We start from the raw sequence: 11,529 nt of genomic DNA on the forward strand, positions 1-11,529 counted from the left end.
TGGTAAGGTGGAGGGTCAGAGGAAAAGAGGAAGACCCCCAACGAGATGGATTGGCCAAGTGGCAGCATCGATGGACTCAAGCGTGGCAACAATAATGAGATTGGCCCAGTATCGGGCAGTGTTTAGTTCTGCTGTGCATAATGTCGCTATGGGTTGGTACCGACTCGATGGAACCTAGCCTCAGAATAACCTTACCCAACTCTGTTGGAAATTAGCAATATTTCACTTGACTCCTCAGAACCCCTGTTCTTGCCTAAGTGGCCTGGTGGCACAGTAGGTTAAGCATTGGGCTGCTAACTGAAAGTTGATACTTCAAACCTACCAGTCACTCTGCAGGAGAAAAATGGGACTGTCTGCTCCCGTAAGATTGACAGTTTCAAAAACTCTATAGAGTTCTATTCTGTCCTTTACAGCCATTATTACTGAGATTCAATAGGATGGAGTCCTGGCGTGGCGTTGTGGAATGCTGCATGGGATGGCAAGGTCAGTTTGAAGCACAAGGTCAGTGGTTCAAACTAACCAGCTGCTCCTTGGAAACCCTATACAGGGGTGCTATGAGTCGAAACTGACTTGACGGTACTTAACAACAATTCCACTCTGATGGTGGCAGTAGGCATCAAAACAAATGTCCCTGGGTAGCACAAATGACTGAGAACTTCACAACTCACTGAAGGCTGGCATTGTGAGCCCACCTGGAAACACATCTAAAGACAGTCTAGCAATTTGGTTTGGAAACGTCATGGCCTGGATGCACACATTCAGTTGCTATGAGTTGGAATCCACTCAACAACAACTAACAACAACCAACACCACAATACTGGAGAAAGGGACTAGAAACCAGGAGGTAGTTGTTATTGTTGTTAGGCGCCATTGATTAGGTACTGACTTACAGCGACTCTCTGCACAACAGAACGAAACACTGCCTGGTTCTGTATCAACCTCACAATTGTTGTTACGTTTGAGCCCCTTGCTGCTGTCACTGTGCCAATTCATCTCATTGAGGGTCATCTTCTTTTTATCCAACCCCCTCACTTTACCAAACATGATATCCTCCTTTAGGTATTGGTCCCTCCTGATAATGTGTGTGAAGTATGAGAGACATAGTCTGGACTCCTCCAAATGGCCCCGAGTCGCAACAAAAATAGTGGCACTATTGAGTGTATTAAAACATTTACTAAAAATATTTTCTCTGCAATTGCACATTTGCTCTCCATTGAGTAGTCTGTATTGTGAAAGCAGCTGTTTGGGGATGAATTTCTAGTTCATCTCAGGTAGGTAAGGGACAGATAATGACAATATCACTTACATGTGGCTTTCATCTCTGCCTCTCAAAGCACTTGACAACAATTAAGCCTCTTCCTACAACTCTGTTGGCTCTTTTCTCAAGCCAGGAAAACAGAAGTCCCTTCTCTGAAGCCTAAATGAGGTGGCCCTTTTCTGTCCTTTGCCTCATAAGTCTGTTAACTTGGTTCCCTGACAGGTCAGACACACAAAATCAGTTTCTATAACTTGGCATGGGCTCGATGTCATACCCAAGATGTCACATAAAAGGCAAGATACTTTCAGTATCAGGACACTTTTCCTGATGAGTATTTAAGGAACTTATTTAAGGTTACAGGGCTTGTAAATGGAAGAACTAGCATATAAATTTAGGCAGAGAGGGTTTATAATTATTTTGTTCTAGACATGAATAAATGAGGGTTGCTTTCAGAACTGGGACACAACCCTAATTTGTCTGACTCCAGAACCTTGAGCTCTGATCCACTATACTCTACTATGCTGACAATATTCCTACAACAGGAGGCAGCTCCTGGAAATGTTATTGAGAAGCTGTGGGAGAAGTCCATGAGCACAGCATGCAGGGATTTATCATCCCTGACCTTGACAAGTTTTCTAAATTTCTGCTCCTTGGAGAAGAGGATGCAACAGAGGAAAATCACACTATAGTCCTTATACTGGATATCTGCGTTGCTGTCTAGCACAGGGCACTGCAAATCCACTGCTTCTCAGCCTCAGAGTTCTACCCTTCCCTCTCCATTCTCTGCCTGGAGCCTTTGCTGATAGGGCACCACCAGGAGAAGGCCTGTCTCAGATGCCAACCTTCTCTCATCTTCTAGAAATTCACTGGCTCTCTCATTTCCAGGACATATTAAAAGAATGATACTTCTGAACCCAGAAATCCAGCCATCAGTTTTTGGATTTCTTTTGTTGAACCTCTATGGCAGAGAGTCCTGGTTGCACAATAGTTCAAAGGTCGGCTGTTAACTGAAAGATTGGAGGTTAGACCCCATCAGCAGCTTCCAGGAAAGACCTGGTCATCTGCTTCCCTAAATATTCTAGCCTAGAAAACCCTATGGGGGCAGTTCTACTCTGTCGTATGGGATCCTTATAAATCGAAACTGACTCAAGGGCACCTAACAATAACAATGACCTCTCAGACAATGACAGAAGTTGTGTAAACTGAGATGTATCACTCAGAGCTTTTACACTATGTTCACTCCCCTAATTCAAGCAGTTGTCTTGTTTGGAGGCCCTGCAGGATAAGGCACTGGACCACAAGGTCGGTTTGACCTCAAGGTTGGCTGTTCAAATCCACCAGCCACTCCACAGAAACCTTATACATGGTTGTTATGAGTCGGAACCGACTCAATGGCACTTAACAACAACACCAGTCAATGGAAGGAACCCTGGCTGTGTGGCTGTGTAGTGGATTGCAAATTGGTTGCTAGCTGCAAGATCAGCTATTTGAAACTTCCAGCTGCTCACTGGGGAAAAAAATGAGACTTTCTGCTTCTGTAAAGATTTATAGCCTTGGAAACCCTATATAGTGTCATCGTGATTTGGATTCAACTCCAAGACATATAACTACCACCAGTCAGTGGAGTCCTTGAGTGGTGCTGCAGGATAAGCACTGGACTGCTAACCACAAGGTCAGTGGTTCAAACCCACCAGCTGCTTCTCCAGAAACACTGTACAAGGTTGCTATGAGTCAGAACTGACTGGATGGCACTTAACAACAACAAATATCTGAGGCAAATAATATCACTGTGTTATTTCTAAAATAAAGTTGAATCAAGGCATGAAGACTAGGGCACCAGAATTAATACTATCATTGCTGTTGTTAAGTGCCATTGAGTCAGTTCTGACTCACAGAGACCCTATATAGGGTTTCCGAGAAGCTGCTGGTTCAAATCAACCTTGTGATTCAGTGCATTATCCTATGGCATTACACCAGGACTCCAATACTATCCTTGGACACTAATTTGTACAGTAGGATAATCTGATCATATTCCTCATGCCAACATTGAAAGACAGTACCTGCCCTGGTTCAGAATGGAGATCTGAGGACTATTCTCTAAATCTATTTATGGTGAGGCCTCTTCCACTGTGTCTCCACCACAGCATTTCAAACGCAACAAGTCCTAAACCCAATTTACCATCAATACCCCAATCTTTGCCCTGTATTCTATTTTACTTTTGCCGGTGGCACCATCAACCACCCTGTCACCGGAGTAAGAAGTTGGGGCATCAGCCTGGACCCTGCTTTCTTTCAACTCTGACATGGATCACCAATTCTCACCAGTGACATTCTAAAGAGCTTTCGGTCCACCCTCTCCTTTGCATCCCTAATACTGTAGGATGGATAGTCTAGAATGGCTAGTCCCCCAGGGCAGGGATCAAACTGCCTCCAATCAGTGTGGTAGATGGCAGCAGAAGCTCAGAACCAGAAGAATGGATCTCCATTCCACTCCATATGCATCCACCCTATTTCTGAGCTTCAAGCATGTTCCTCATCTAGCAAATGGAGATAATAAAATACCTCCCTTCCTGGGTTGTTATACACTTACAGAAGTTAATATAGCTATTTAAACAGTGTTTGGTACAGATGACATGCTTTGTGTTAGCTGCTATTATTGTTGTTGTTGTTGTTATGTGCCGTGGAGTTGGTTCCGACTCATAGTGACCCTGTACAGGGTTTCTGAGGCTGTAAATCTTTACAGAAGCAGAAAGCCTCGTCTTTCTCCTGAGGAACAGCTGGCAGTTTTAAACTGCTGACCCTGAGGTTAGCAGCCCAATTTGTAGCTGTTATTATTAACAATGTATTATTGTTATAAAAATGTTGTTGTTGTTGAGTACCGTGGAGTTGGTTCTGACTCATAGTGACCCTGCACAGTGTTTCCGAGGCTGTAAATCTTTACGGGAGCAGAAAGCCTCATCTTTCTCCCGTGGAACAACTGGTAATTTCAAACTGCTGACATTGAGGTTGGCAGCCTGACTTGTAACCACTACGCTACCAGAGCTCCTTATAAAGATAGATATAAGAAAATTCAGGCTCCAAACTATTAAATGCTTTCCTTAGGATCATCCAGTTATTAATTAATACAGCTGGTATATGAATCCAAGGCTGTTGTTGTTAAGTGCTGCCAAACCAGCTCTGACTCATAGCAATCTTAGGCACAACAGAACGAAATGTTGCGCGGCCCTGCACCATCCTCACAATTGTTATGCTTGAGGTAATAACTGCTGCTGCCACGGTGCCAATCCATTTCATTGAGGGTCTTCGTCTTTTTCACTGACTCTCCAGGGATTGGTCCCTTCTGATAATATGTCTGAAGTATGAGAGATGAAGTCTCATCATTATGGCTTCTAAGGAGCATTCTGGCTGTACTTCTAATACAGATTTGTTCTTCTGGCAGTCCATGGTACTATCAATATCCTCTTCCAATGCCATAGCTCGGAGTCCTGGTGTGGTTAATGTGCCAGACTGCAAAGTCATTTGAACCGCAAGGTCGGCAGTTCAAGCTCACCATCTGCCATTATGGGGGCAGTAAATATATATATATATGGCTTTTGATGAAGACTAGACCTGGATTCTTCAAATGAAGCATTTGAGCTATGGTATTACTGTTGTTGTTGCCAAGTAGGTTCTGACACATAATGGCACACATAGAGTTCCCAGTGTAGCTGTTAATAAGAACGAGGACCCTCTGAAGTACCAAACACCGAGAGATATTACATTCAATAGAATAGCATGCATAGTGTGACCTCATTCAAAAAATGTTTCGTATTAATTGCAGGCTTCTGTTTTATTACCTCTGAATCTTGTATCTCCTTTTACCATCTTACTTGTTATTTGTCTCTCTTATTAAACAACCTAAGGTCAAGAAATTCCCATTGCATACCACAAGGCCCAGCATACAACACTCAATATTTATTACAATAGAAAATAACACTAAATCTTAAAACAAAACAAAACAAACTTAAGTATTTAGGGGCAATCATAATACTAAGAAATATATGAATACAATAATAATAAAGAAAACACATCCAAATTACACAAAAAGTTGCCCAAAAGAACATTTTTCCTCACAAAAGAACATTCATCCACCACATTCCTCAGACACCCAGCTCCTATCCCAATAAGAAGTCATGGGGACCCTCCGTACGCTGGGTTGACAGAGATGGACTACTTAGACATTGGCTACCCAAAAGGAGGCAAGAAGTGACTGGCTTACAGACTTTCAAGAGGGAGCCTAGTTGCAGAGGGTGAGGGGGAAGATAGAATCTTCACTGAGTAGTTTCCAATCTGCCTGGGTGGGGCTGATGAAAGGAGATGGGGATAAGACTTTTGTGGTACAATAGTTGCCATCAGGACTGACTGTGAGGGCTGAAAACGTAAAGGTAGACATTTTGTAACAAAAGGAGGGGGGTGGTTGATTTTGCAGTCCAGGAGCGGAGGTCCCTGGGACCATTGAGGGAGCGTGCGGAACCCTACCCAGAGAAGCAGTGACGTCAGAGATGGAGGCAGAGATGATGACATGGAAAGATGGAGCAGCTGGGGACTCTGGACTTAGGGAGGGAGAGGGGCTGTGTGCTGGTGGCCAGGGGACAGGCTTGCGGGGTGTACCCTTTGGTTGTTTGATGATGCATGGAGGTGATTGTAATCATTACAGTGAAACGAAATACGATAGGATGAATGAGAGCTAATGTTCTCCCATGTAAACTATCACATAATTCACAATAAAAACTTGAAAAAAAAAAAAAAAAGTCACTGTGACCAGTTTCTTGTATATTCTTCTAGAGAGATTCTAAATTGCATAGAATTTTAATGCAATTTAAATGTTCTTCTAAAGAATACTAGGGGGCTGGGAAAATTCTTTACAAACATTTGGTAAGTATATTTTCTTTCCTGAGATATCACCAATTTCAAATTCATAAAAATGACAACCCAAATAGAAACTATTTGTGTGTGTGTGACAAGACCAACAGCAGAGAGAGATGCTATTGTGTCGTGAACTCCTTCAGGAAAAACCACCATCCGATTCGGTGCAACTCTACAAGCAGGCTTCAAAAAGTTCATGGCAAAATGGAATGAAAAGATAATGGAAATTCTCCACCAATTTTTTAAGCCCCCTCATTTTTACAGACTCCCCGCCCTTGGAATTAATCTTATGACCCATTTCTGCATAATTCTGGGACCTGAAACTTTATTTTTATTGTGTGGAAAAGTCAGTATTCTGTGGCTCCAAGAAGACTAAAGTCTTTCCCCTTCTTTTGGTGGGATGTCTGCGGTCACCCTGACGCTATTGACCACAGTATGCAAAGAGAAAGTGTGTCCGGGAGGAAGAAAGACAAGTAACCGCTTTCTCCTCAGTGTGGTTTCTGTCTGACAGATGTCTGGACGACACTTTCTTTAATGGTTTAATGGTGCACCCACTTTTCTAAGGCTTTGAATCTGCTCCTACTTCTTTTATCACAGTGTGAGACACAGGTTACAAATGACATTACAAAATGTCATCCTTAGAAAAGACATCAAATTGCACAAGTGGTTCTGTGTCTTTGCCTCCAGAGAAATTAGTATTGAAACAATTACAATTTTCTGCTTTATTCTGAAGGTAGGGATTTACATGTTTCTACCTGCCCCCCATAATGCATTTTTAGTTTGCGTGCTAAATGGACATTCATTTTATTTCCAAAAGAAAAAACAAAAGCAGATTGCACAAAAAATTCACCCCACTACATAGGTTTCTCTATTTTTTGTTTTGTTTGTTTGTTTACTAAATAATCAGAATTTCAGAAGTTGAACCGTAATAGTTATAGTTCATCTCATCTCATCTTTCAGGAAAATAACAACATTCTTCTCTCTTTTCTAGCATTTTTATTATTTTCTTTCTTTCCCCCCTATGCTGTGGTGGTGGTTGCATGCCACCAAGTCAGTTCCAACTCATAGACACTCTGAATAGGGTTTCTGAGGCTGTAAATCTTTGCAGGAGCAGAAAGTCTCCTCTTTCTCTCATGGGGCAATTGGTAGATTTGAACTTCTGACCTTGTGGTTAGTAGCCCAGCTCATAATCCACTATGCTACCAAGATTCCGTCCCTATGTTACAGCAAATACATTAAAAGAGTTGATGTTCAGGCATGGTATCATTAGTATTTTGGGCGGCTGATGTAGATATGCTGGAGGTGTAAACACACTCATAGTGATCCTATATGGGCTTTCTAAGGCTGTAAATCTTTCCTCATCTTTCCCATGCAGAGCAGCTGGTAGATTTGAACTGCTGGGTGCGGTTAGCAGCCCAGTTTGTAATCCACTGCGCTACCAGGACTCTTGAAGACAAGCTACTTAGTGAGCTAAATGAAATGGAATCTCAGTTTCCATTGGGCCTGCAATGGAAGATGCACCAAAGATAACTGACTGACTTCATTTTCTTCTAAATCTGTTTTGTATTCCAAGTCTCTGGAGTAGACTCAGCAGTCTCTCTGACTGTCAATGAGCTCTTGATAGTTGTTTCCATGTTCGTGTCTTCACTAGTCCATCTCAACAGATTCTTACTGCAGTTCACACAAAAATGAGGAAAACCTCAGTGGGTTAGGGAGAAAATGCAGAACTCCTGGAGAAAGCAAATTCTTAAATCCTGGCATTCTCCTCCTCCAATTAGGAGCTCTGGTAGCATAGTGGTTATGAGTCAGGTTGCTAACCTCAAGGTCAGCAGTTCAAAACTGCCAGCCATTCCGCAGGAGAAAGATGAGGTTTTTGTTCCTGTAAAGATTTACAGCCCCAGAAGCCCTATGCAGGGCCACTGAGAATCAGAACCAACTCCACAGCACACAACCCACCACCTCTTCCTTCCTCTATTAGAGATGCTATTTCTTTAAGTTAATCACTTAGGAAATTCCTTTTCTGTCAATCTGCTTTTCTTTTTCAGGTTTCATTACTTTCCATTCCTCAATTCTACAGTTTCAGATAGTGAACTCTTCTGGTGGTACCAATCTGAACAGGCTTATCTGCATCTTTTCCCAACATAGTCCAGTGTTACTGAACTCTTATTACGTACCTGGGATAGCAAAATAAATAGACTAAAATGCATTTGTTAAATGAATGAGAAGGACTTGGCTTAACCATTTATAAGAGAATTGTAAGTTTTCTACTGAGTTTAACTGGGTCAATCAGATAATAAAACAATAATGCACATGACTTTCATAGATCTAGCCTCCACCGAGACATAGCATTTCTCTTCCTGGGATCTCTCACAAAATGCCAACTAATCAGTACAACAGAGAGGGAGAGCACAGAGTGGTTAAGAGCACAGAGTGGTGCTAGACTTTCGCCTCTAGCACTCATTAAGCTGTGTGACTCTGGGGAAATTGCTTGAGTTCTCCATTCTCTTTCCTTATCTATAAAATGGGAAGGAGCTTAGTCATTTTACCTACTTACTCTGAGTCCTGGTGTGGCATTGTAGGATCTACACTGGACTGCTAACTACAAGGTTGGTGGTTCAGATCTACCAGTTGCTCCTTGGAAACCCTATCCAAGGTCACTACGTGTCAGAACTGACTTGACAACACTTAACAACAACTCATTTTACTGGCGTATATAAAGATAAATGAGCTAATAAAGTGAAACCTGTGAGATCCGGGACTCGACAGGACAGCCTGGTTTTTCTGGGTCTCACAAACTTTCTGCCTTTGACAGAATCTTATCGCTTTTGTCTTGCTCTCTATCAGTGGAAAATATTTGTGTTTTCTTTCTCTGATTGGCTCCTGCCTTACAAAGATTCTGACTTTTACAGGTTTACTGTCCATGTAAAACATCTAGAAAGCATCTGGAAGAGTAATGTTATATAAATGTTCATTAGATTAGCATTTAGCTGTTGCTTAGGTTTACAATAACTGACTCAGAGCAAAATCTGAAGTGAGTATACCACATTGTGCATTGAATTCAAAGACAGTGGAATGGTACTGAAATATTTATTCCAATAATATATTCAAACCCAGGAATCTATTTAAGAATAACTTCTTTGGGTCAGTCAACACATTTTCTCTTTGAACATCCCTAAAATTAATGATTAAACATTAATCTCCAACAATTCCTACAAAGATGCTGAAATGGGATAAATGTGTAGTCTTGTCATAGCCAATAATACTCTACTGATGCATTTCTATCTGTTTGCAACTTAGGCGTCTTATTTTTTGGAGGCGAGGGGGCAGAATTATAATTATATTCCCATGCTACATGGAAAGTTTTATACTATATATAACTATAAATCTTAGTTCGTATTATGTCATTATATTTTTATAAATAATTGAGATCTTGGCAAACTCAAAGGCTGAGAATAAAATCATATGAATGCTTTTTTATAGCAAATTAGGAGAAACTTAAGTTGGAGCATTTTGTTTTTTCCACAAATGACATTGGCTTAAAATCATATGTTCACCAACCTAAGGATTTCTACACTGGTTTCATAAAAAATTCCAAGTTGTTTTTCCAGCAATCTTTCAAGGCAGAACCAACTCCACCTGCAGGTAATAAACTATGACTTCAGATACCAAAGGCAAACAAAATAACAATGTCTTATACTAGATTGCGGTCATAAATGCTTCAAAAAGGACTCAGTCGTTTGGTGCCCACTCGGGGATGCAATGAATGAAAGAGAGCTGTGCCAACATTGCTTCTAATTCACCTTTCCAGTTACTGAGTGAGGAATGCATGCACACTAAAGATTCAGCCCTGTTGTCTCTCTGCCTTAAGTATGGATGTTTTTGTTGTTAAGTACCGTGGAGTCGGTTCCGATGCATAGTGACCCTGTACAGGGTTTCCGAGGCTGTAAATCTTTACAGGAGCAGAACGCCTCATCTTTCTCCCACGGAACCGCTGGTAGTTTCGAACAGCTGATCTTGAGGTTAGCAGCCTGATTCGTAACCACTACACTACCAGAGCTCCTTAAGTATGGATACTCAGCACCAGTTAAAATTTAATTAATATTAAGTACCTGTATCTCATTTTGAGTATAATAATTATACTGTTACTGTTTTTGTTATGTGCTGTGGAGTCGGTTCCTACTCATAGCGAGCCTGTACAGGGTTTCCGAGGCTGTAAATCTTTACCAGAGCAGAAAGCCTCATCTTTCTCCCGCGGAACAGCTGGTAGTTTCGAACTGTTGACCTTGCGGTTCACAGCCCAATTCGTAACCACTACACTACCATTGTACTAGTTAGTATTAAGTGAAAGGGACATTACATTTGGGCTAACTCTGGAAGCTTTCTTCATGTTATTTAGCTGCTCATGTCTAATAATCTTTTGTCCTACGCTGAGAGGGAAACTACATTTATTTCCCTTCCTTTCACAATCAGTTAATTTGCAAAATGCCTAATGATGTTGCTTTCAGATTTTTCACATGTTTACCATATATTGCTCCAAATATGCCAGCAAACTGTCACTATTAAAAAAAAAAAAAATCTTAAGAAGTATAAGAATGCTGGGGTTGTAATTCTAAATATCCACAGTCTATCTGATAGTGTTCCCAGGCAGCCAGATGCCCCAGAGAAACAAGACACAGTTTTGTTATTTCCGCGCCCCCCATCAGATGACTTACCCACAATGACAGCAGTGACAGTAAGGAGTACAAAAGCATTCCGAAACAGGTAACTTTTAACATCCTCCTTTGTGATGTTCTGCACTTTCTTCTTAGCCAAGAGCGTGCGTTTCCGGACTCCTTGCTGCAATCTCTCCATCCTGCCCCCAGTCTTGGGCTCTTCTCCATTGCTTTTAGTCATATTTTACTTCTCGGGGAGTGTCTCTTTTTAGCTCCTGTAATGTCTCAGGATTGATCCCGCTACCCAAAATGTCAAAGCTCCTCTTTCTGGTGGGATAGCACAACTGGAATGGGAGAGAAATAAACAGCGTTACACAGAGGTGAGAAATCTGTGCTGCTCCACTCCGGGACAAGTAGGTATTAAATTGCATGACCTCAGTAAAAATCAAGGGCTGGAAAGTGCCAACGCCAAGCGCCAGGTTTGAAGGCTAAAATGTGTGTATTTCACTGCACCTTATCTTGGAAATGTGCATTCTTATATTGAAAACTTGCATTGTATTTTAAAAATGTGTCCATCTCCTTCCAATAAACCTATAAAAGAATTCTACAGCAGTTCCGCGGGAGAAAGATGAGTCTTTCTGCTCCCTTCAAGATTTACAGCCACGGAAACCCTGTACAGGGTCGCTATGAGTGGGAACAGACTCCACTGCACAA

The 11,529-nt window shown here is 41.6% G+C and overlaps 1 protein-coding gene across 2 annotated transcripts in view; it reads right to left on the reverse strand.

Annotated features, from left to right (window-relative positions):
* The window catches only part of SLC1A3 (solute carrier family 1 (glial high affinity glutamate transporter), member 3), a 138,073-nt gene extending 126,914 nt beyond the window's left edge, over positions 1-11,159 (reverse strand). Inside the window, exon 1 of one of the 2 annotated variants that reach the window (XM_006876544.1) lies at positions 10,876-11,159. In XM_006876544.1, coding sequence (XP_006876606.1) covers positions 10,876-11,056 — 181 coding nt within the window. In that variant the 5' untranslated portion in view covers positions 11,057-11,159. The remainder of the gene's footprint in view (positions 1-10,875) is intronic. The other variant, XM_006876545.1, reaches the window with a different exon arrangement.
* Positions 11,160-11,529: the final 370 nt, after the last annotated feature.

This window comes from Chrysochloris asiatica, unplaced genomic scaffold (assembly GCF_000296735.1).
Source record: "Chrysochloris asiatica unplaced genomic scaffold, ChrAsi1.0 scaffold00390, whole genome shotgun sequence".
Classification (NCBI taxonomy): Eukaryota; Metazoa; Chordata; class Mammalia; order Afrosoricida; family Chrysochloridae; genus Chrysochloris; species Chrysochloris asiatica.